The 27,183-nt window shown below is 42.8% G+C and overlaps 1 protein-coding gene across 3 annotated transcripts in view; it reads left to right on the top strand.

Annotated features, from left to right (window-relative positions):
- Positions 1-27,183, top strand: part of LOC129719504 (dynein regulatory complex protein 1 homolog) — a 408,489-nt gene that overhangs the window by 352,457 nt on the left and 28,849 nt on the right. For all 3 annotated transcript variants that reach the window (XM_055670894.1, XM_055670892.1, XM_055670891.1), the window contains 2 exons: positions 24,863-25,010; positions 25,065-25,209. In XM_055670894.1, the coding sequence (XP_055526869.1) occupies positions 24,863-25,010; positions 25,065-25,181 (265 nt within the window). In that variant the 3' untranslated portion in view covers positions 25,182-25,209. The remainder of the gene's footprint in view (positions 1-24,862; positions 25,011-25,064; positions 25,210-27,183) is intronic.

Raw genomic sequence — 27,183 nt, 5'->3', positions numbered from 1 at the left:
TTACCCCGAAGTAAGCAAGGGAATTGCCATTTACTGGTTATAATGGACTTATTCTCGAAGTTCTGCTTATTAACCCCAGTACGAAAAATTTCGACTCCGCAGGTATGTACGATTTTGGTCCAAAACTGGTTCCGACGCTACTCCACTCCTGAGTACATTATCACGGACAACGCCTCCACCTTCTTATCGAAGGAATTTCAAAAGTTACTAGAAACTTATAAAATCCGCCACTGGGCTAACTCGAGGCATCACAGCCAGGCTAACCCAGTTGAGCGCCTAAACCGGACAATAAACGCCTGCATGCGAACGTATGCGAGAAAGGATCAAACACTGTGGGACACCCGTGTGTCCGAAATAAAATATGTTCTTAATAATACTCCTCACTCAGCGACCGGATTCACGCCGTATAAAATCCTGTTCGGACATGAAATAGTCCATTCCGGGGATGAACACCTATATGAACCTGACGATATCTCGGAGGGGGACAGAGTAAGAAAAAAACAAGAAATCGATCGTTTTATTAGCGCTCTGGTTTGCAAACAATTAAAAAAACAGCACGATAAAAATACCCATACTTACAACCTTCGATTTAAGCAACCCGCCCCAACGTACGTCGCGGGCCAAAACGTCCTGAAACGTAATTTCCGGCAATCCTCGGCGGTAGAGAAGTACAACGCCAAATTGGGACCACCCTACGTCCCCTGCATAGTTAAAGCGAAGGTAGGAACGAGTTCGTATGAACTGATGGATGACTTGGGGAAATCTCTAGGCATCTTTTCCGCGGCGGATATGAAAGCAAGAAACTGAAAAAAATATATGAACAAACCAATAGTTAAGGATTATTGGGCAATATTTATTTAGGAAACTTATCCTTTAAGTGGGCTTCCTCTGTATTCCTCGGTAGCTGCAGAACCGACAGGAGATGAAAAACAGAAAGCACGACTATGTGAGGTTTCCCAGCATACTGTAAAAGCACCCTCAACTATTCCAGGGGAAAATAATCAATAGTGCAATTCCAAACTAGATGATGTAGACCTATCTACTTACCTGGACGAATCATTCCTGCAACTAAAATAGTCCGCGAACCGGTAAATGGCAACAGAACTGATCAGGGTGAAACTTATTTTTCGGATATTTTGTTTTATAAAGCGCTTAAAAATGAAATTTTTCGTCTAGGCGACACGATTAATTTGGAGACTAGTTTGGAGAGCAATGTGAAAATTATTGACACGTCAGACTACTTGAGAGAGTCAAATTTGTAGAGAGAACCTTCATCTTTTCATTTAAGGAAAAGTCTTGAAATGGTCGTTACTACAAAAATGCAAAATTAGTAAAAATTTTGAAGCGGAAAACCTCCCCAAATAGGCCTCAGCATTTTCGAAATGAAAGTGTAGCATTTCGAAGTCTGTCGGAGGGGTATTGTAACCGGTGGTTCCGAAAAACACTACCTTGTGACTCCATCCCAAGTCCATTTCCCTGCCTACTATAAACGACCATACCCCTAAATGCGACTCTGTTGACCGTGTTGTCGGTATCGCGAGAGCAGTGAGAGAGATACAGTAACAAAGGGATTGTTTGTTACGTATGTCCCAAGCGGCGGTACAACTGAGCAACTTTTTCGATGAAAGTGTGAACGGAATCCAAAAAGCTCGGGGTCAGTTAAATTAAAAAGAGACATTAACAAACGATGTCATCTGAGGTGGGCAAGGCGGAACGGATGTGACTATATGTCAAATTTGACATCTTCGCCAAATTTGCGGTCTTATCTAACATTCTCTAGACATCTAAAGCTTGGCATTTAGCGAAATGCTTTCTTTCTGATCTCGACCCTCAAGCAGAATAGAAGTGCGCGTCGGAAAAAGTTAATTTAGAAGTTCTTATTAGAATACACGAGGTGTATAAATTAGTTATACTCGAAGTGGTAGAACTCTAGGCCTAACGTTCGCTGAAAGCTAAGAATAGAATAGGAAGTGCTAGTGTGTTAGAAATTAATAGTGGCGAGTACGTTTATTTGTTAACGTAACATAAATTAACAAAGTAAAGTAGTTTTTTTTTATAGTAAAGAAATTGAAAGGTTAAAATCAGTGCTAAAATTAGTGCTACGCTACTAAGAGGAAGAAAAGGAGACAAGTTAAAACAGAAAAGGTAAAATATTGTAAAATAATAATTTATACATAGTAAAACGATAAAATTGTTAAAAGCACATGTTAAAATTGTTTGTTCAAAAATCGACACCTAAATTAATAAAATCACGCAGGTCCGTTTGGGGCCTTTTTCTGTTACTTGGAACAAAAATTCCGAGTTTTTCTTCATTACTAGAAAACCTGGAGGAAATATACGAAAATCTGGAACCTACGTGGTCCACGACGCTTGGTCGAGTCAGTAAAGTCCACCTTGGATTACATTTTCCTTGAAACGGGTGGTTGTTCATCAAAAACGGGAGTCCCTGTTAAGCCCCGGAAGGCCCAACTTGTGGTTCAATCCTGGAGTGAGTGCGGAGGAACACGCGAGCCGTCTAAATCAGATTCCATCCTTGGTCAGCCGAAAATCCGCTACATTGCTTCATTCACCAACCCCACCCGGATGTGTACACCGGTCATCAAAGAATAAAGATTGGATTAACCTTTTATGCAGAAATAGTAATCCGGAGAGCAACAAGTAAACTCCTGGTTTTGGGAGTGGTCACCGGTCATTTGCTGGCGGATCGAGGATCAATCGTCATTGGTATGAGCCTCTTCTGGAGATTGGTGAGTCTCCACCTTCCCTTAAGTGGATAGATATAAGCGGATATAGATGTAAGAATATAACGGTTAGTCTTATTGAAACGTTAGTATCCCGTGAAAGGGAAAACCATAGTACAAAACCTCAAAACCTAGAGAATACACGGAAAGTTAATGTATTTATACAACTTCGATTTGTCTGCGCTGTTACCGAACCCAGAAAGGGGTTAACAATCCTCGCTGCTTGAGCATCGGTTCTAAATCCTAGCATACGTGGCCTTTGAGCATGCTCTAATGTTAGGTTCCGTTCAGCTATGCTAGCCACAGTAGATCGTGCATTAATGTTGTCGTAGTAATCTGGATAGTTTCCTTTCCAATCGAAAAGGCGGTTCAGTGCTGCTCGTTGTTATTAACCACCGTGAACAGTAAGTCGAGGTAGATAACGTCCCTGAGATCCCCACCCAAGTAGAGCACAAGGTAGCCTACCTTTAGGGAATTAGACAGAGAGTTACAACACAGTTTCAAGATATGTTCAAGATATGAGCACTCTCATATGCTCATTATACCCTGTGTATGCTTCAATGGGGTGCTCATTGTGCCCCACACATCGACTGATTACTAGTTTTTGATGCATGAATCTAATTTGTGTTTTTCACCATTATACGATAAACTTTTCAATTTGTGAATAGTGTACCTTTAATTATAGATAGTTAATTCAAGTTTTGCACTGAATGCAGCTCAAAATTTTTGTCGTTTTCCATGCTTAAATCAGCAAACAAGTTAGGGTGCTCATTATGCCCCTATTCCCCCTACATACGTATAGAAATGTAAGAACAAAAGTGTAACACTGCAATACGAATAGTACCGCTGCAGTACGAATAGAAGTGTACCGCTGTAATGTACGAACAGAAGAGTACCGCTGCAATCATAGACGACGAGAGACCTGCTGTTCTTTACTCCACTGGTACTGTTGCTTTTATCGGCATGTTTTCTTTCAAGATATCAGTTTTTATTAGGTTCAGAAAGCAGGTTTAGAAATTGTTCAAGATTGGGAATTGTTTCAAACTTTTTAGAAAACTGTTAGCTTCGCGACATCATATTAGTCTAAGCTCATGGAAGCAAAAAAATGGACCTATTGGGACGGGGAGTAAAAAAAGTAAGTAAAGTAAAGTAAAGTAAGGGACGGGGAGACTGTTTTTTTTTATTTCGATATTGATACAGAGAATATCACAGGGAACGGATGGTGTCCATTTACGTCGTCTGTGCTAGGAATGCTCGCAAGTAGTTGGTTAATTACTCGCGTAAATTTGTTATTGAAACTTTCTATCAATTTTACCGCTTAGCAATGAAATTAGAGTGATAATTAGCATATTACAAAATTGTTATACATTTTATCTATCCAACAACATATTGGTTATTGTCATCCATCATGTAGTTATGCTGTTACTATCGTTTGAAATCTGACGCAACATTTGCCAGTTTCATTCCCAATTTTACAGAATGCAACCCAGTATAGTAAACAAAGACGTAGTTCCACGTCAAAAAAAACTAGTACCAACTTGCAAAGCTACTTAGACATATGTAGCCAACTCAACCTTGCCATTAATGTCGCACAGGAAGAATATAATCGTAAAATTGAAAACGAGTCAAATCATGCCCAAAAAATTTTTTCAACTATGTAACCACGAAACTAAAAAGTAGTAATTTTCCGTCACGAATGTATTTAGATGGTAATGTAGGCGAGAACTCATCCGAAATTTGTAATCTTTTTGCAAATTTCTTTCAGGAAGCTTACACTACATTCTCCGAAGAAGATCGCGACCGTGACTTCTTTGCGTTCATCCCCGAAATCTCCAATCATGTATCTGTCAATCAACTTTCTCAAGTCTTAAACGCACTTAAAAGCTTAGACGCATCAAATGGGCCTGACGGAATTGCTGCCATTTTCTTTAAGAATCTTTCTGTAGAGCTCACAGTTCCATTAGAATGTCTTTTCAATTTTTCTCCGAAAAAAGGGAAATTCCGGAAACCTGGAAATGTTTTTATTCAGTGCCTATTTTTAAATCAGTAGTAAAATCTGACATTCGTAACTACTGTGGAATTGCAATTATCTCTTGCATTCCAAACATAGGCGTAGCCAGAGGGGGCAGAGGGGGCGTTGCCCCCCCCTAGTTTTTGACATTGGTGCAGAATTTTGTTTTCAATAACTCTAATAGCACAAAACGACATCTTTAACCCATATAAACATCTGTGTAAAGTATCAGCCAGATTAAAAATAATTGATTGAAATGCTTGTTGCGTGGAATTGCACAGTAGAGATGGTCGGGTTTCGGGTTTTCGAACCCAAAACCCGCACCCGAACCCGACCCGTACCCGACGGGTTCGGGTCGGGTTCGGGTTGAAAATTTTTGAAAGTGTCGGGTACGGGTCGGGTTCTGGTTTGGTGAAAAAAAAACTTTTGGGTTCGGGTCGGGCTCGGGTTTGAAAATGTCGGGTTTAGGTCGGGTTTGGATATGAAAACCCGAAACCCGACTTTAAAATCTATGAAAACTCGGGTTCAGGTCGGGTTCGGGTTTCACAATTTCGGGTTCGGGTCGGGTTCGGGTTTCATGGAAATAAAATTTTCGGGTTCGGGTTTGAACGAAAAAAAAAGTTTCGGGTTCGGGTCGGGCTCGGGTTTCGACCAAAAAAAAAATCGGGTTCGGGTCGGGTACGGGTTTGAAAAACATGAAACCCGACCATCTCTATTGCACAGGTTTTTCAGTTGATCCACCAAGGACAAAAAGTACCGGGCAAATCCGCCTGCATCAACTAGCTTGGAGTATTGGAATCGAGCACTGGAAATACGTTTCGCTGAAGATAGTGCACCTGCCTGGGCGTTGTCCTTGTTGCATCCCGCTAATGTAATACGCATGTTGTTGGAAGAGTTCAAGCGCAATACCAAAAGTTTAGTAATATTTTACAAAGTTGACAGTTTTGTTGGAGAGGTGGAAGTTTGGTATCAACATTGCAGCAGCCGGAGAGCAGATCGTAAGAATTTGGAAGAGCTGGATCTTATAGACCTGCTAGCTGAAACCCGTTCTTTCTTCCCTGCGACTGAGAAAGCAATTGAAATTGCACTCGTTCAGCACATTAGGTCTGGTGAAAACCTGGCTGAAGTCAACAATGGTTGAACAGCGGTTGAGTGCTCTCTGCTTGCTAAGTGTTTATCGGCAGGTGGTTAACAACAATCGAGGAAAAATTACTGAATTAGCACTGGAGCGATTTGCGGAGGATAAAAGGAAGATGATTTTTAATTAACGACATTGTTATTGTTACCTTTCTACGGTACTTTTAGTGTAAATTAAATTACAGTTAAGTTTAGTTAAGTGTTAATAAATAAATGAAATTTAGTATTGATCACTGATATGTCCAAAGGTTTAAATGAACTTAAGAGTTTTTACTACAGAACATCTATTTATATTCGAGGTTGGACAAAGAATAAACAAATTTTCCACTCTGATGTCAAGAAAAATTTTTCATTAGTTGCCTTGATGTAACAATCACTAAACACCTCCCCCCCCCTTTTTGAAATTCTGGTTACGCTCATGATGGTAACACGTAGAAGCCCTTTACACTAACTTCACTAAAGCATTTGACCGACTCGACATACCATTATTACTCTTCAAACTGCAAAAAATTGGATAGGCGCCTCAACTTCTGAGTTGGCTCCCGTCATATCTAGCGAATCGCAAATAAATAGCAAATAAATAGTGCGCTTCCAAAACAAACTTTCAAAACCCATTTCAGTCACCTCTGGGGTGCACCAGGGCTCGCATTTGAGTCCTCTTCTTTTCATATTGTATGTAAATGACATTTCCCTCATACTTAAAAAAAATAAACATATTAATTTACGCAGACGACATGAAATTCTTCATGGAAATCAGCAACTCTAGCGACGCAGAAGAATTCCAGAAAGAAGTCACCTAATTCTACACTTGATGCAGTAAAAGCCTACTGTCATGCAATTAAAAGCCCACAAAATAAACCAACCAACCATATTAACTTTCCCTTTCCTAAATTATGATACCATAAATTAAATAATAAATCCAGAAAATAAACAATTTTCTATTTCCCAAGTTTATGACTCTATAACTCAAAACTTTATAACCATCCCAAACTCTTCATCCAAATATCCAGTTTCATTACGTAAACACTTTCCCACAGTCAGATTTCCTAATACCAAGCCAACATTCCAACAAACCGATTCTCACAATCGAAATCGATTGTTCTCAGTATCAATTTCCATAGACGCAATCCTCATTACTTTGCGCTATGGCAACAAACTCAAGTGCATTCCAAATGCAACGTCCAAAAACCAAAATTTCCCACAGTAGTGCTTATTGCTACGCAAGCACCAAATAATAGCCGAACCTTAACCGATATCCACCAACCGTCATTCTTTTGGATTCCGCTTTGACCAATTTCGTTCGTCATCGATCCACTTGATTACGATCGATGACGCCATCTATCTCGGTCATGCAGGCACGCTCATATGGAGCGGCACGCGACCGTTTGTTTTGTTTTGATGTGCGTAGTCCAACTGGCTGCGCATAACCGTCATCAATAGAGTATGCGCGTTTAGGCTCCTGACACACATGTGAATTTGATTTTAAGATACGACTTCAAACCGATTTAGAAGCGATCAATAAAATTATTCTGAATGATACCACCAAGGAAGTTGGTTGTTAATCATGAAAAAGAAGTATTATATGGCGAACGTGACATGACTCGAACCTGCAATCTTCGGATACTTAGTTCGACTATGCAGAGCTAATATGAAGTCGATTCAATCAATCAGCATGAACAGGATTTCGTCGTCTCCCAGCTGCCAAGTTGCAACATAATGCAACACGCAACAGCGAGCAAACGAAATCGCTCGATGTTATAAGCCGCAATACGGTTAGAGGTAAAATCGTTGCGTGTGTGAGAGCACCATCGGTGTTTATTCAAAGGAATTCGACCTTCTGTTTTACTATACACAGACTTCGCAGCCGACCGCGCTACGATCCTACTGACACTGAAAGTCTCTCCCAGGTCGAGACTCGAACATACGACGACTGGCTTGTTAGGCCAGCATCGTACCTCGAGACCAGCTGGGAGATGAGGGTGTTTATTCGCTGGATACAAAAATCAAATGCGAGTTGTGGAATAATTTGTCTAAAGAACATTAGGAAATGGTAAAACTGAACAGAAAGGCGTGTCCAGGATGCACAAAGTCATTGTTCTGCGATGACACAAGCATTTCCGTAAAAGGAAAAAGTCTTCGTGTCATATGCAGTCGATTGCAGAAAAGTTTAGATATTTTTTCTTCCTACTTGCAAAAGTGGAAAATCTCTCCCAATGCTTCTAAAACTCAAATGATAATTTTTCCGCATAAGCCTAGGGCTTCTTTCCTCAAGCCAAACAATAATCACGTTGTCAAGATGAATGGGGTTATTTTGAGTTGGTCTGATAAAAAACTTATTTTCAAAGAGCACATTGAGAGTATACAAGCCAAGTGCATCAAATATACGAGATGTTTATATCCTCTCATTAACAGGAATTCTAAACTTTGTTTAAGGAACAAAGTTTTGATTTACAAACAAATATTTAGACCAGCAATGCTTTATGTTGTACCGATCTGGTCAAGTTGCTGTTCAACAAGGAAGAAAACGCTCCAAAGGATTCAGAATAAAATTCTGAAAATAATTTTGAAGCGTTCTCCTTGGTTTGGTACACTCAAATTACATAGACTTACTGGTGTTGAACCATTAGAAGCTATGTCAAATAAAATTATTAACAATTTTCGACAAAAATCGTTGCAATCCTCAATTGCTACGATAAGCTCTCTTTATAGCCAATAAATTAGCAATTAAGTTAGTTGTAAGTTTACTTCCCCTTTTCTGACAAGTAGGTTTGAATCCCTACGAATGATAAGTCCTAATTGCGAAAGCAAACAAATCCTAACAATTAAAATTACAAATTTCTAACAGTGTTGAGAAGTCACCATTTGTGATTGGACACACATACTCATTATTTACTAATATTTATCATAAATACTTAAGCTACTAACAAAAGAAACAAAAAAAAAAGAACAGAAAGGCGTGGCCTATTTCGTAGCACTCTTCGGCTATGAAAGAGTGTTTCTGGGAAAACTAGCTACATTCTCATTCGCTTACAAGCGCTCGACATGAACGGATCTTTTTCTAGAGTGTTATCGGAGTATTTTCAATTGCCGCGATGACGGATAGGGTCGGCGGTACGATAGCGCCCGACCTGAACATGCAGTGGACCACAAACAACGGACAAACAGTGCCATCGTGGATGGATAGAAATGGAGATTTTGACCAAGCACAATTCTTTGTGCTTCAAGCAGCAGAGGAACACAAACTTCTGGAAAAACCCGTTTATCGTAGGAAAAACAATCCAGCAGGCAGCAGGCGAGATCGAACATGCTCACACCGAAGCTAATCGCACACGGTACGTGCTCAAGTTGCGAAAAGATGAACAAGTTAAGAAGCTTCTTGCCATCACGAAGCTGTTGGACCAAACTCCAATTAAAATTTATTATCATTAAACTCTAAACTTTTCCAAGTGTGTCGTCTCATGTTGGGAGGCGATTGAAATGAAGGAAGCCGAACTAATAGAATATCTTGGACCGTAAGAAGTAATTCATATTTATCGCATGGCGAAGAAAATTAAAGGAAAAGATACCCCACTTCCTACACTAATCATCACGGTACGTGGTACGGTAGCTCTCGAACAACTGAAATTCGGCCCTCTAGTAGTAAAAACTAGAACGTATATTCCGGAACCAATAATAGTTGCTGGCAAATTGGTTACACCAAGCGACGTTGCACAAACAAGCCTGTTTGTGGCAGATGTGGAGGAGTGCACCAGCTCGATACAAGTGCTCAATGTGAACAACCGGAGTTCTGTGTAAGATGTCGAAAACCCGATCACGCATCTTTCAGACGAATCTGTCATGTTTACCAAACGGAAAAAGAGGTTCAACGACTTCACGTTATGAAGGGACTCTCTTTCGAGGAGGCATGGAAAATGGTGAAAAGCGGAAATACCACATATGCGGGTGCAGCACAGCAGCGAATTGCTCGTAGTGAAGCTGATATCGAACTGGGCAAAATGATGCAGCAGAGAAACCGTGAAATCGAGTATCTTAAACAACAAGTGGAAGCGCTCACGAAGAAACTTGACTCACTGATGTATCACGAATCGGTTAGCGATACAGAAAATGAAAATGATGTTGAGAATAAGTGCAAAATTAAAGTGAAATCACATGGACGGGAAAAAGTGAACAAGTAATACGACGAAGAAGAGGACCATATAGTTATCAACCGTCGGCGTAACCAGAAAAAACACAAACGACAGCTTACCATCGACAACGGACAACAACCATCGAAAAAAGGACCATCAACAGCACAGTGATTACCTTCAACTGGATCCATCTCCAAACAACACACCAACAATTCAGCAGCAACAATCGGCAGTACGCAACAGGCAACAGCAATCAACGAACCTTCTAGTTTCATGTCAGAAGATAGCTACGACTCTAACGAAATCATTGAGGGAGCAATTGGAATGGACCAACAAAAGGTAAATACCAACGGCTCTGAACTTCACTCTATCGTTTCACAACTTTCCAATAATCCCAACAAAAACGAGAACTTATTTGCTTTACAATGGAATATCAATGGCCTCCGTAGTCACCAAAATGAACTACTTTTACTGATATATGAGAACCCACCCATTGCACTCGCACTACAAGAAACCCAAAACAAAGATGACTCATTCATGGGATGCTTTTTGAAGGAGAAATATTCGTGGTTCAATCGAGTTGACCCTGAAAATAATTCTGGGCAAGGAGTCTTTTTAGCTATTCGAAAAGACCTGTCGCCAGAACCAGTTAAATTAGACCCTTTCATTTCGGCAGTAACAGCAACAATAGGATTCCTTTTCAAGTGCATCATAGTCTCGGTATATTTTCGACCGCAATGTACCAATCTGGAAATTGAGGAAGCACTCACGTCAATAATACAAGTGAAGAAAGGTCCAATGATTTTAATGGGAGACTTCAATGCCCACCACGAAGCGTGGGGTTCTACTAAAACTAACAACAAAGGAAAGTCTATTCTGGCATTCGCGGTTGAAAATAATTTAGTGGTACTCTGGTGAAGGAACCCGACTGAATCCAACTAACGGGAGTCTTTCTGCAATCGATTTGACTATCGTCTCAACGGAACTTGCATACAAATTGTCCTGGAAAATCAGAGACGACTGTAGTTGTTGTGACCACTTTCCAATATTTTTATCATTCCACGGCTCAGAAACGACTAATAAAACGAAAAGGAGACAATGGATTTTTGAACAAACTAACTGGGAAAGTTTTGAAACCAGCATAAAACTATCAAATAATCGAATCACCTCAATTACTGAATTCACCCGAATTGTTAAAACCGGAGCAATAGTGTACAAAGTACAACGTACAAGTTCGAATGTTGGGAAAAAATCAAAACCCACCAGACTAGCCAAACTAGCTGTAAAAAACCGACGAAAAATGCTCAGGAAAATGAAAAAACTTCCAGACAACCATCCAAATAAAATCGACGCTTTAAAATTGTTCCAACTGGCTCGGAACAATTCCAGAAGAGTTATTAAAAAATACAAACAAGAATCGTGGGAAAATTCGTTCGCTCTTTCAACCCCGAAACACCAATGAACATCAACTGGCGAAATGTGAACCGCCTGTCAGGAGACCGAGATTATTCAACTCCAACGCTTCATTTTAACAATGAAATAATTGAAAACCCAAAAGTTGTTGCCGACACGATTGCTGATTATCTTGAACAAATTTACGTACCAGCAGATCTTTTTTTTTTAATCAATTAGCATTTACTTGACACGGCACAATACATATTTATGTTTTACAGAGCTAATTATTTCTGGTGTCTTACTTTATAAAGTATCTTATAAACTAAGAGCAAATTTTTTATCCTCGCTGCCGACTACGAGCTAAAATTAAATCCAATTAAATCATGTTAACATGTTGTTTCTGATCGGTGGTTCTATGTTTTTGTCCGTTGGTGTTCAAGTAGCCATATGGTGTGTGTCACTGAGCCACGATGTCACGGAAGGCCTCGGGTTCTCGGTCCTGACGAATTCGTGTGGGGGTCAGATGATAATTCCAACGTGTTCTTGTCTTTTTGTTGAATGTAGACGGAAGGGAGTGGGACTAGACTGGGGCATGGATGGATTGCAGGAAAATGTATATAAGGAACATGTAGGGTAGGTCGCGACTCGCGAAGACATCACGAACAGAAACAGCTGGCAGTCTACCTCCAGCCCGAAGGGAATCTATCAATTTAGACCTGGCGTCACGATGTACAGGACATGATCAAACAATATGCTCTATGTCGTGATAACCTTCACCACAAGCACAAATACCGATTTCGCTGAGCCCAATACGACGGAGATGCGCGTCAAATTCATAGTGATTAGACATAAGCCGAGACATCACGCAAATGAAATCTCGACCTACATCCAACCCCTTGAACCACGGGTTCGTCGACACCTTGGGGATAATGGAATGTAACCACCTTCCCAGTTCCCCTCTGGTCCAAGCATTTTGCCAACTGATTATCGTATTTTGACGTACAAATGCGAAAAATTCATTAAAGGCAATTGGTCTTTCATAAATTTCACCGTTTGTTGCGCCCACCTTAGCCGAAGTGTCCGCTTTCTCATTGCCCGGTATCGAGCAGTGAGAAGGGACCCACACTAAGGTAATCTGAAACGATTTTTCGGATAAAGCACTCAGATGTTCCCGTATTTCCCCAAGAAATACGGAGAGTGTTTAATATCCTTCATCGAACGGAGAGCCTCAATAGAACTGAGACTGTCCGTAAAGATGAAGTAATGGTCCGTGGGCATTTTTTCGATAATCCCTAGGGTGTATTGAATTGCAGCTAATTCTGCGACGTAAACAGAAGCAGGATTATCGAGCTTATGAGAGACGGTTAAATTGTTATTAAAATACTTAAGCCAGTGGAAGTGAGAAGTGATCCATCAGTGTAGAACATATTATCGCAGTTGATGTTCTGATATTTATTATTAAAAATTTTGGGGATCTGCTGCACGCGTAAATGATCCGGGATTCCATGAGTTTCTTCTATCATGGAAGTGTCGAAAAATCACAGGAGGGTTGTGTGCAAAGCCACGACCGCAAGGTTGAAGTAGAATACTTTTACAAGAAAGATAACCCGGCTGCTTGCGTGTCAGTCATTTTGAAATCGGATTTGTTTCGTATATACCGCTTGTTAAGCACAGTATCAACAAATCGTAATAAACATCACACTGCTGTGCATTTGCAGCAGCATCATACCTCATTTGCAGTTTATTAAAAACCATCCATTATGCTCTTCCAAAAACATTTAGTAGCCTTGAAAAAGGCCAATTGCTGCAATTACAATTTTCATTCAATTATTGCATAAATGCCTCATGGTCAGATATACCCGCTGCAACTGCTACGTCCGTAGCCATGTCATAGTTGTGGTAACGCTGCCCCTGCATCAGCTGGCCCAGCTGCTTCCGATGCTGAGATCCGCTGCAACTAGTGTGCTATCCGCTATCGCTGGTATCCACTGCACTGCTACTGCTGCTGCTAAGGGATGACTGCTGTTGTCGCTGTGTAGAACTATTATGAGTGGCTTCGGTTGAAACAGGCTCTTATATAGGCCAAATAGCATATTCTTAATAGCAAGGTATATGATTCTGTCGACCGTGCTTGGGAAGCATTCATATAACGACCAGAGGTCGAATTTTTCGTTTTGACAAGGCTTGACTATTTTCAATAGTACAATAGTTAGAATAATAAAATTACAATTATCTTCATTTGGGAAGAATCTTAGAAGACACAATCTATTGCTGCAAGAACGAAGGAAATCCATCGAATACTAACCGATTTATTAGCATTTGAAATTGGACATATTTTTCACTTTTTTCGGTTTTAGATTTTTATTTCACATCCCTATGTAGCCGAACTTCCTGAGAGAAGTATTCTACTTCAAAATTTTATACTACAAACAAAAACAAAAAGACTAACGCCCTTCCCCCTTTCCTGGGAAAATACAACAAACCCAATCAACAATATCTCTGTCATCATATATATTATTTTGCAATGTCGCTAACGGTCGGTATTATACTGCATCTGGGGCATTTTGCCCCAAGAGATTAAAAAGCCTATGAATAGGAAAACTTGTAGCGTTCTTGTGTAACAGTCATTACAAATCAAACAATTTTATTGTTTGATCCTATCGCCATAGTAAGAGCGTTATGGTGCGGAACGCGGTTTTTCTAATGTGAGGAATAATGTCACAAATGGGAAAATATATGAAAACGCAACGCTTCTCCCTTGCTATCGACCTTAGTAGGGTAAACACTCCTATAATAGAGATAATATCAATTGTGGTTGTACTGTAATGAAGTTAACGATATTAAGGCAAATTAACCGATTACAGTATGTTCATTTGGTGTTTACTATGAATATGAGCTCAAAATGACGTCTTTATTTGGTAAATCACTCAGAAAAATACTTTTAAACCAATTAATTCGTTGTGGCTAACCACTTTCAACATATATATTTTGAAAGTTCTCATCATCATGGAATATTCTCATCAAACGATCCAGAGTTATAAGTAATAGTGCTACAACACAAATCGAAATTTCTCAAACAGTTAGTAGATAATGAAAATTACGTTTTAACTTGTATACCGTGCTCATAATATTCGCATAATAGACCCAAACATGTTAAATGATGATTGGGAAATCTTAGTTTAGTTTTCTTGAAAATTAAATTCTCGACGCTAATTTTCAAACGCATTTTTCTCGAAACTATGCGTTTCTAGTTGTGCCACGAAACGATAATATATTTGATACAATATAACAGACTTAAATTCAACACATCGACTAAGAAGAGCATCAATTGAGAAAAAATGCAATCAGAACTTTTCGTGCTCTTTTATGCAGATATGACATTTAGATGAGGACTTTTTTTTTTTTTTTTTTTTTTTTAAAGGTGGCGGGGAAATCTGCAAACAGACACCTGAGAAGAGAACTCAGGGTGTGGGGATGAGACTAGGGGAGAGATGCTGGGGTAGTTACACTCGCCCAGACACCTACTGATCCCTGTCCCGACCCACTAAAACCCCTCCAGTCTCCAGCCCTGGTCTTCCCGGAACGACGGTTAAGTATTACGTCGGGGAGTGGCTTTTGTGCGTGATGCACCCTCTTTACTCTTATAACCTCCTAGCTAACTACCTGGAGACTGGTAATTAGCTACCACTGGCGTGTTGGTGGTTGACCCGCCACACACGTTGCAGCTCCAGAACAATCTGAGAGGCGGCCGCACAGACCGCGTTCCAGATGTCCGGGTCGTCGCACATCCTCCGGACTAGATTGTCCGGAGTAGTGCCAGGCCCGCTCACAGCCATCATGTTGCTCCTCGCTCTTGCGAAACGGGGGCATACGAAGAAGACATGCTCAGCAGTCTCCTCCTCCTCCACGCACTCGGGACACATGGGGGACACCGCGTGTCCGAACCTGTGCAGATATTGCCTGAAACAACCATGGCCTGACAGGATTTGTGTCAGGTGGAAGTTCACTTCACCATGTCGTCTCCCGACCCAGCCGGATATCTCCGGTATGAGTCGGTGCGTCCATCTGCCCTTTGTGGAGTTGGACCATTCCCGCTGCCAGCGGAGCATCGAGAATGACCTTCTGGTACCTCGTATGCCCCTTGTGTCTCGTTGGTCGAAACACTCTGTGTCCTCCTTGATGGCGATGCTGATAGGCATCATGCCGGACAAGACACAGATTGCATCGTATGACACCGTACGATACGCACTCGCAACTCTCAGGCACATGAGCCTGTAGGTACTTTCCAGTTTACCACGGTAACTGTTAGTACCTAGCGCTCTGGACCACACTGGCCCACCATACCTAAGTATGGACGAAACCACGCTGGAAAGAAGTCTTCGCTTGCTGCCATAAACCGCTGAGCTATTGGACATCATACGAGATAGTGCTGCAATAGCCGATGAGGCCCTCTTACAGGCATAGTCGACGTGACTCCCGAACGTGAGCTTGTCGTCCACCATAACCCCCAAGAGCTTCAGGGATCGCTTCGAGGTGATGGTGCAGTCTCCGACTCTGACCACCGCCTGTTGCTCCGATTTACGGTTGTTCACAACCGTGACCTCCGTCTTATGATGCGCGAGCTCCAGATTCCTGGAGCGCATCCAGTCCTCGACCTTGCGTATACAGTGCGCGGCCGTCAACTCGACCTCCTCGATAGACTCGCCGTAAACCTCCAGCGTTATGTCGTCTGCAAAGCCGACGATCACAACCCCTACAGGGAACTTGAGTTTCAACACTCCGTCATACATGACATTCCACAACACCGGGCCCAGGATAGAACCTTGCGGAACTCCTGCGGTAATTGGGACGCACTTCTGACCCTCCTCCGTGTCGTAAACAAGTACTCGATTCTGGAAATAATTTTCCAGAATCTTGTACAGCGACACCGGTACATGGATGCTCCTGAGCGCGAGCGCTATGGAGTCCCAACTGGCACTATTGAACGCATTCTTCACGTCGAGCGTGACGATTGCGCAGTAGCGTATTCCCCTTCTCTTGCGCTGGATTGCTACCTCCGCCGTCTTGATGACGGAAGAGATTGCGTCCAGCGTGGACCTGCCCTTCCGGAAGCCGAACTGGTTACTTGCCAGACCGTGTACACCCTCCGTGTACCTCACCAGTCTGTTGAGGATGATCCTCTCAAGCACCTTGCCCGCGGTGTCCAGCAGGCAGATAGGCCTATATGCCGATGGGTCCCCTGGCGGTTTCCCAGCCTTCGGCAATAAGACCAGTCTCTGCCGCTTCCACCTGTCCGGAAAGAGACAGTCATCCAGGCACCTCTGCATGACTGCCCTGAACAGCCCGGGGGCCGTTTTTATCGCCAGCCTGATCGCCAGGTTAGGGATACCATCCGGTCCCGGTGCCTTGCTCACCTTTAGGGATTTGGCGATCACGATGAGTTCCTCATTCGTAACCCTTGCCTCCTCCCCTGCCTCGACACGGCTGTCGTCGCTCACGGATTGGATGCTCGGCAGGTTGGCCGACCATCTCTGGTCTATGTCTGAGATACTGGAACGTCGGACGTGAGACTCGACTGCCGGAGGCCAAGGACTTGGCTCGTGGCGTGGAAAGAGTCCCTCGATGATACGCTCCAGCATCGCTGGTGATCGCTCTGCAGGCGCCAGCGCGCCTTTAGTCTTGGCCATTACGATCCTGTAGGCGTCACCCCACGGATTTGTATTGGCACTCGCACATAGCCTATCGAAGCAGGCCCTCTTGCTGGCCTTTATCGCACTCTTTAGCATCGATCTTGCCGAACTGAATGCTGCGCGGCACTCTGTCCTCTCTTCTTCGTTTCGCGCACGCTGCATCCTCCGTCTTGCACGGAGGCACGCACTGCGAAGGTCGGCTATCGCGTCCGTCCACCAGTAAACCGGTGGCTTTCCATTCCTAGGTTGGCGAGTCCTAGGCATGGTGGCGTCGCACGCCCGCGATAGCATAGCAACTAGTTGGTCAGCAGTCGGGCGGAGCCAACTGCCCCCCTCGCGCTCCCTTCTCATTGCCTCTTCGAATACCTCGGCATCAAAGTGCGATGTCTTCCACCCGCGAACGGTCGGAGTGTTGGCTCTACCCGTCGCTTGCCGCCTCTCGTTGTTGTCTACACTATAACAGACCGCCTGGTGGTCGCTATTAGTGTAGCCATCGTCTACCCTCCAGTTCTTGATCAGTCCTGGGCTGGAGAACGTCACGTCGATGATCGACTCCGCACCATTTCTGCTAAATGTACTTTTGTTCCCAACGTTGGCCAGATCTAGGTTGAGCTTTGCAAAAGCCCCCAACAGGATCTGGCCCCTCTGGTTCGTGAAGCGGCTTCCCCACTCAACAGCCCAAGCGTTGAAGTCGCCCGCCACCACCAACGGCGTTAGGCCCGTTAGCTCCATGGATAGGAGGTCGACCATCTGGGTGAACCTTTCGGTAGACCAACGTGGCGGAGCATAGCAACTGCAGTAGAACACTCCGTTTACCTTAGCAACTACGTACCCTTCTTCTGAGGTTGAGACAACCTCCTGAATCGGGAACTTGCTCGTCGTACATATGGCCGCCAAACTGGACTTATCCGCAACCCAATTACCGTTTCCGGGAGGGATGCGGTAGGGATCCGATATGACAGCGATGTCCGACAACGACTCAGTGGCTGCTTGGTGTAGCAGCTGCTGAGCCGCGAAGCAATGGTTCAGGTTCAGTTGCGTCACCCTTACGCCCGTGGTTTCGCAGCCGGCTTACCGGCTGGGCACCTGGGGCCTCCCATAAAGTGTTTGGCGTCCCGTTTCCCGGAACATACCATGCACTTGGGAGACTCCACACAGTCCTTTGCTTTATGGCCTGCATCTCCACAACGCCTGCACAGCTGGCTCCTATCGGGCCCCTTGCAGGTCCAGGACTTATGTCCGCCCTCAAAGCACCGGAAGCAAATGTCTGGTTGCTGTAGTATGCCCAGAGGACATACAGACCAGCCGACCTTCAACTTGCCCTCTTTCAGGGCCAGGTTAGCGTCCGCCGACGGTAGTCGGAAGGTAGCTATCTGGGTCCCCGCCGGACCTTTGCGGAGGCGGATTGACTCCTTAGCCACCTCCACCCCGCACTTCGCTTTTAGGGCTTGTGCAATGTCGCACCCCTCAGTGATTTCGTCCAGGTTTTTAAGCTGGAGAGTCACTTCTGAGGTGAGTGCCCGCACTTGCACCTCCTTCCCTAGGACCTTTTCAGCTACCGTTTTGTAGGTAGCCCCCTTGTTCTTGGCGTCCTTCCGGAGCTCAAGTATCATCTCGCCAGTGCGAGATCGGCGGATACTCCGCACATCCGCCCCCAGATCCTTGAGCTGGGTTTCCCCCCTCATCTTCTTCAAGACTTCTGAGTACTTCGACCCATCCGTCTTGAGTATGAGGGCATCACCCCTACTCCGCGCCTTTTTGACCTTTTTTGGTCCTCTGGCCGCTCCGCCATCATGTCGCGTCGCACCTTCCCGACGCTTCCTACCCTCTACGGTAGTCCAAGGGTTGCCCGTAGCCTCCACCTGTGCCTTTTTCGCGGTGGACCTTGAACCGGTTGGCGTGTGTTCCCGTGGGAGTAGCACGACCAATCGTTTCTTGGTGTTCCCGGGGGCCGTTTCCCCCGGGGACTGCCTCGTTCGCTTAGCGACCTGCCCCGTGGAGCAGACCGACGCGAACGAGGGGGCGTCTGTCTGCACCTCTTTAGATGCAGTCGCCCTCCCGGTCCTGGCCGCTTTCTCGGCCGCCTTCACCCGAGCTACGAGTTCTTCGTGCTCCTTTCTGGCTTCATCAATGGTGCTCCGAAGCAGGAGGAGGCTCTGCTTCAGGTCGCCAGCGATGTTTCGCCTGTTCGCCAAGAACTCGATTATGGCATCGAGTTGTTCAGACAGCGCCGACACTCTTGGCCGCGTGTCCATACACCTTTCGACGGCCTTGACTAGCAAGGGACCGTCTACCGAGATGTCTGGTGTGGACACCGACGGATTCGCCGTTTTTCCACCTCCAGACTTCGCCGCATCCGTCTCCGCCTTCTTCTGCGGAGACCGCTGGATGCCACCTCGTGCGAAGGGATTTGGTAACCCCTCCGCACCCGTCTCTTTTGTTTTTGAGTTCAACATTTTTGTTTATTGGGTCCCCCTACCAGCCGCTATCCTTATCCATAATGGAGTAGTCGCCTAAATGGTCCCAAGGTAGTCTATGCCGGAGCAGTGAGGCCATGGCTAGGGGCGGCTGCCATAGCGCCTTATGGGCAACTATGACACCCCCGACCGGCGCAAGTCAGGAAAAGACATCTGATCCTACTCCTGCCGGGTTCCCACCCGGCAATGGACTCGGAACGTACTGGAAGGCCTGCCAGGTTTTACGGGACGGAGACCCCTGCACCGGTTGTAATCTCGCCGTTTCAAGCCGTTATCACACGACATTACTAAGGGAGCTCGGCGCAGGTGCCAGCCCAAAATCATGGTACGAAAACGAAATCCGACTCTTATCCTATAGTGATGCGACCAGTTGCCGTAATTGGGAACATTACTGGCATCAGTCCCAATGGCCGGTATAGTGCATTTGGGTGGTGGGAGCGGCACTACTCGCTCCGTCGGAGCTGCTTCCGGCCAGTGTGGCTTTTGCGAGAATTCAGCGGCCCAGTGCCTGAATCTCGCCACGACCTAGGCTAGCTCCCGCTGATGGTCCGGGACTGCTTGCTAGCAGTGAGCACTTCCGTGGCCTTCAGTAATCGCCAATTACCGACCCGTGGTGGCATTCAGCTCTGCCAATAGATGAGGACTTATGGTATATCATGTGCGGAACCTTTTAGGCACAGTTCAGACCTTTTGTTTCAGTAAACTGTTGTACCTTTTGTAAATCTTTGTTTATGCAACGAAAATGATGAGAATTGAAAGTTAGAATTATTTTGCCTTTTATTACATCCCTTAGGAGAGTTCAAAAGTTATGCTTATATTACATGCACGACAATATATAAATTTCATCATTTTCGCAGTATTATATCCAAGGTAAATTAGACATGAGAGCATACGGAATAAATAAATGGTTCGATTTCTCCTACCTCTAGTAGAAGGCCCTTCTCCAGCGTCCCAACCAGAGGTTGGACACGTGTTACCTCTGGCTGCTTTTACATTGACCTCCGTACTGGTACTTGGTTTCTTCGATGCACTTCCCCCATGCTGGTCCTTCGCGCGTTTCCGAGCATCACGCTTGAATTTGGCGTTCATATATTTAGACATAGCACTGAATACACTTCCGATGGATTTCTCAATAAATGCAATAAATGCACTCGTAGTATCTTACCCGAGAATAATAAAACACTTCCAAGAAATGTTGCACTAGTGAAAAACAATTCCCACGTGTTGTAACGTGCTGGAGCACGAAATCTATGTCTGTGATAGGGAACCTTCACGTTCACGAGGCATGACTGGAGAAACGCGTCTAATAATGCGGTAAAATTTTTAATGTCTTTTTGTGCAAATTATTGTACTCAGACAAAAACCTGTTTTGAATTGGATCAATTTTTAGTGAATAAACGTTAACCGTTTGTTATTCAAAGTTGGTCATGCTGATCGCAGCCTTTGCGCTGCCCCTACAGTGGGGGGATTACTAAATAAAGTAAAAATTGGACAACTACAACAGAATTTGATTGCATCCCGCACAGAATGTCTGCTTGTGTTGATGCCAGAAAATTATTAACCTTCAATTATTTTTTTATTTGCCTTCAAAAAAGCATTTTGCTGTTCAAAATCGGTTGCTAATTACAACCTTTGAGCTGCCCTAACATTGGGGGAATTAAAATACACGGACAACATGCACTGTGGAAGCTATTTCACATTCAGTAAATTAGACGGGTGCGATAAATTTAAATTGCTAGGATGCAACACAGAATACTTGCTTGCGTTGACAAAAATTTTCAACTTTCAATGACTTGTTTCTTTTCCTTCAAAAAGGCATTTTGATTTCCAAAATTGGATTTCCTGATGGCAATCTTCATGCTGACCCAACACGGGGAGAATAATGGCTGTCTGGCGACACACGCTGAAAAAAACCGCGCTGCTCCTGAGACGTGGTGACCAACCACAGGGCTAGTGCTGCTGCTAAGGAAGGACGACTGCTGTTGTCGCTGTCTAGAACTATTATGAGCGGCTCCGGCTGAAACAGGCTCATATGGGCCTAATAGCATGTTTTCAATTGCAAGGTATATGATCCTGTCGACCGTGCTTGGGAAGCAAGCATATAACGACCAATCAGAGGTCGAATTTTTCGTTTTGACAAGGCTTGACTATTTTCAATAGTACAATAGTGTGAATAATAAAATTACAGTTATCTTATTTTGGGAAAAATCTTAGAAGATTTTCCAATCTATTGCTGCAAGAACGAAGGAAATCCATCGAATACTAACCGATTTATTAGCATTTGAAATTGGACATATTTTTCACTTTTTTCGGTTTTAGATTTTCATTTCACATCCTGAGAGAAGTATTCTACTTCAAAACACAGTGGGATCAGAGAAGATTTGGAATATACGAGGAAGGATTAATATTCTGGATCATGTGATTGAAATACAATGTCATGAAACGGGTTTGGGGATTTAATTCGACTAGCCTTTCAAAATTGTCAATCACAGGACGGTTCAAAACCTCATATTTGATAAGAATACGAGAAGATAGACTCCAAAAGCGGTCTTTTAACGGAAGAACCCCAGCCAGAGCTTCCAAACTCATCGTATGGGTCGACTGCATGCAACCCAAGGTGATACGCAAACAACGATATTGTATTCGCTCCAGTTTGATCAAATGTGAGTTTGCTGCGGAGCGGAAGCAGAAACACCCGTACTCAATTACAGACAATATCGTTGTTTGGTAAAGCCTTATGAGGTCTCCTGGGTGGGCTCCCCACCACGATCCGGTTATTGTACGAAGAAAATTCACTCTTTGTTGGCATTTTTTCATCAGATACCCAATGTGACAACCCCAGGTGCCTTTAGAGTCGAACTCGACACCAAGATATTTGTGTACCGAAACCTGAGAAATCGTTTTACCCATTAATTGTGTTTGAAGCTGAGTTCATGCTTCCTAGAAAAAACTACTATCTCAGTCTTCTCCGGAGTGAATTCGATACCTAGCTGTAGAGCCCAAGCAGACAAATTGTCCAAGGTATCTTGCAATGGTCCTTGCAGATCGGCAGCTTTGGCTCCTGTAACAGAGACCACGCTGTCGTCTGCAAGTTGTCTTATCATGCATGAATTTGCCAGACATCGATGTCATTTACATAAAAATTGTGAAGAAGGGGGCTTAAGCATGAGCCCTGGGGAAGACCCATGTAGCTGATGCGAAAAGTTGTCAAATCGCCATGCGTAAAATGCATTTGCTTTTCGGACAACAAATTGTGCAAAAAATTGTTTAAAATTGGAGAAAATCCTTGTCGGTGAAGTTTACCCGAAAGAATGTCAATAGAAACGGAATCAAAAGCCCCCTTAATGTCCAAGAACGCTGACGCCATTTGTTCTTCGCGAGCATACGCCAGCTGAATATCTGTTGAAAGCAACGCAAGACAATCATTCGTCCCTTTGGCACGGCGGAAGCCAAATTGAGTATCTGATAGCAGACCATTTGATTCGACCTAATGGTCTAAACGACGGAGTATCATTCTTTCCATCAATTTTCGGATACAGGATAGCATTGCAATCGGCCTATAAGAGTTGTGATCAGAGGCTGGTTTCCCTGGTTTTTGGATGGCGATCACCTTCACTTACCTCCAATCCTGCAGTACAATGTTTTGCTCAGGGAACCTATTGAACAAGTTCAACAAGCGCCTCTTGGCATTGCCGGGTAGATTCTTCAACAAGTTGAATTTGATTCTATCTAACCCAGGCGCGTTATTGTTACAGGACAGGAGGGCAACTGAAAATTCTGCCATCGTAAAAGGAGATTCTATCGCGTCGTGGCCCGGAGACGTATCGCGAACAAAGTTTTGCGCAGGAACAGAGTCCGGACATACTTTCCTGGCAAAATCAAATATCCACCGACTTGAAGACTCCTCTCTTTCGTTGACCGTTAAACGACTTCGCATTCTTCGGGCTGTGTTCCAAAGAGTGCTCATCGATGTCTTCTTCGATGTTTCGTTTACGAACCTACGCCAATACCCGCGTTTCTTCGGTCTCCAAAATATTAAGTCTACACATTGATTTGATATTATTGATATGTATAAGACGGAAACGGGTTTAAAACAATTAGAGTGACAAACGCGGAAATATGCATCTTCTGCATTTATGAGCTCGAACGCCTTGCCGTTCGCTTATGGGTAATTGGATGCCTCCTTCGCACTCGCGCTGTACGGCTTGGACCTCACACTGTAGGTTAGGTTGAAAACGAGAGTGCAAAGGGTCTAGTTAAATTGGGTCCTAAAGCAATACCGGTTTTTATATATCATTTGAAAAAGCCGCGTTTCCTGAGCAAAACGCGATTTTCAAAAAACGTTTATCTTTTCCCTTCGATTTTTAAATGAAGAAAAAAAAATGCTCGAATGGTCTTAGATGACGTTTTGCCCATGTACGGTATATGAGAGAACTGTCATTTTAGGCATTTCGAGCAGATTTTTATCCTTCATTTAAAAATCAAAGGAAAATGATAAACATTTTTTTAAAATCACGTTTTGCTCAGAAAATTGCACTCTTCCAGCTGATATATATATAATATATATATATAATATATATTATATTATATTAATATATATATATATATATATATATTATATATATTATATATATTATATATATATATATATATATATATATAGTATATATATATTATATATTATATATATTATAATATATATATATATATTATATATATATATATTATATATATATATATATATATTATAATATATATATATATATATAATATATATATTATATTATAGTATAATATATAGTATATAGTATATATATATATATATATATATATATATATATATATATATATATATATATACATATATATATATTCATATATAAATTTATATATATATATATATATATATATATATATATATATATATATATATATATATATATATATATATATATATATATCAGCTGGAAGAGTGCAATTTTCTGAGCAAAACGTGATTTTTTAAAAATGTTTATCATTTTCCTTTGATTTTTAAATGAAGGATAAAAATCTGCTCGAAATGCCTTAAATGACAGTTCTCTCATCAGAAAACCGTTTAAAACTTTAGGACCCCATTGCAACCAGTTGTGTGTTGCATAATCGGATATTGACTTGTATGTTTATATTTTTGTTGTAAGGTTGAGGTCGGTACAGTGACGCTCATGTTAGGAGTCACCTCACAACTATACACAAATATCGAATATGTAAACAAGAATAACGTTCTTTAACCATTTTATAATAACAGATCAACAACCCAAACGTATGAAGGTATAATAAGAAAAACTTCTGTCAAAACCCAGAGAGATTACTGGTTGAACTTCAAAAACATATTTTCTGCCGATAAATTTAATGTGTGGAATACGATGGAGATAAATTTGAACCATTATGTAAAAGTAGGTATTATAATATGACAAAATTTAAGTAACATTCAGTTAGTTTTATTTTAGGTTTTAAAAGAACGACAAGAGTTAGACGATGAATGCGAATTCTTGAGAAAGCAAAACATGGAACTTCAGCATATTATGCAAAAAATGATGATGCCAAAAACAGAATCGATGGAATAACTTTACTAGTCGCTTCTATTATTTTTAGGTAATAAATTATACTGTATGGCATTTTTACCTTATGTAGAAAACCACATCTTCCACATGTTTCTAAATTGTATCATAGCTTTTAATGTTTCAACACCAGTAAGTCTATGTAATTCAAGTGCACGGAACCAAGAAGCATTTCCTCAAAATCATTTTTAGACTTTTACGTACTCTAGTAAAACGTAGTATATTGCGTCTAGTATACCTTTAAAGCTGAAACAAACAGCGTATCTGAACTGATCCTATGACTGCGACGGAATATCCATAGGCTAAAGTATGATATCAACATTTCGTATGAAAAGAAGAGACAAAGATTTTTGTTAATGCCCAGTAGGTAAAAAAAGCAATGCCTTGGTGCTACATACCGATCTTACCTAACTTCCATATTTTTCATACATTTTGAACACGACCGATTTCCGACGGTTAGTACTGCCATCTGATGACTTAAATTCTCATAAAATTGTCACTATGGGCAAAACCGATTTATCGTGCATAGTCAGGGGCGGACGAAGGCTGATTTGAGCTGCAGGCGAAGACTGATTTGCCGCCCCCTCCCCCCCCTCAAATTTTTATTTTATATGAAACGCATTTTCTATAGACTCGAAAATTTGATTGGACAGCATGTGTTGTGTTAACAATTCAAAAATGAACATTTCATGCTTTCAATGTTGAAAATTTTTTTATCGTTTCCGACATATCAATTTCTTGAAGCACCTGTCTTTCTATCGATATTATCGCCAAGCCACACAAACGTTCTTGCGACATGGTCGATCGTAGTTACGTCTTTATAAGTTCTAATTTTGAGAAACTTTTCTCGCCACTTGTTACTTACTTAATTTACTTTTAAGGCGACAGACCGATTATCAATCCAGTGCCGAATCCAGAATACGTCGCCATGTCACTCGGTCTTGGGCTGCTATACTCCAATCGCCCCTAACACCTATTTCGCGTGCATTCTCGTCGACAGCACACATCCAACGAGTGCGGGGTCTACCCCGAAGTCGACGACCTCTATCGGGATTCCTGCTAAATATAGCCTTCGCTTGACGCTCACTTGTATGCCTGGTACACTTCATGGTTCATGCGTCTGCGCCAAACACCATTTTCTTGTTTGCCGCCAAGGATTGAACGCAAAATCCTACGCTCAAAAACACCAAGAGCTCACCGATCGGCCTCTTTCAGCGTCCATGATTCATGGTCGTAGAGAGCCACCGGAAGAATCAGTGTTTTATAGAGTGCAAGTTTAGTACGGATTTGCAGACTGCGGGACCTTAGCTGGTTACGTAGTCCGTAAAAGGCCCTGTTTGCGGCTGCTATCCGCCTCTTTATCTCACGGCTAACCTCGTTGTCACATGTCACTAATGTTCCCAGATAAATAAATTCGTCGACTACTTCAAATGTTTCCCCATCTAGCACCACCGCAGCACCAACCTCCAACGGACTACCACGCACTCTGCCAGCCACCATGTATTTCGTTGATGCAGAGTTTATGACAAGCCCCAATCTCGCAGCTTCTTGCCTGAGAGGTCCAAAGGCCTCTTCCACTGCTCTACGATTAATACCAATAATGTCGATATCATCCGCAAAACCTAGAAGCATGTGCGATTTCGTTAATGGTGCCGCTTCTCTGCACACCAGCCCTCCGTATAGCACCTTCCAATGCGATGTTGAACAATAAGTTCGACAGCCCATCACCCTGCTTCAAACCATCTAACGTCACGAAAGGGTCCGATATCTCACCGGTTCTCCTGACGCTTGATGTAAAACCTTCAAGGGTGGCACGTATCAGCCTAATCAGCTTTGTTGGGAAGCCATGTTCGAGCATGATCCGCCATAACTTATTTCTCTTAACTGAATCGTACGCTGCCCTGAAGTCTATGAACAGATGGTGCGTCTGCAAGTTGAATTCTCGAAATTTTATCGAGGATTTGTCGCAAGGTAAACATTTGGTCCGTCGTGGAGCGTCCCCCTCGAA

The sequence above is a fragment of the Wyeomyia smithii genome, chromosome 2 (assembly GCF_029784165.1).
Source record: "Wyeomyia smithii strain HCP4-BCI-WySm-NY-G18 chromosome 2, ASM2978416v1, whole genome shotgun sequence".
NCBI classification, from domain to species: domain Eukaryota; kingdom Metazoa; phylum Arthropoda; class Insecta; order Diptera; family Culicidae; genus Wyeomyia; species Wyeomyia smithii.
This window is presented reverse-complemented; position numbering and strand designations above follow the sequence as displayed.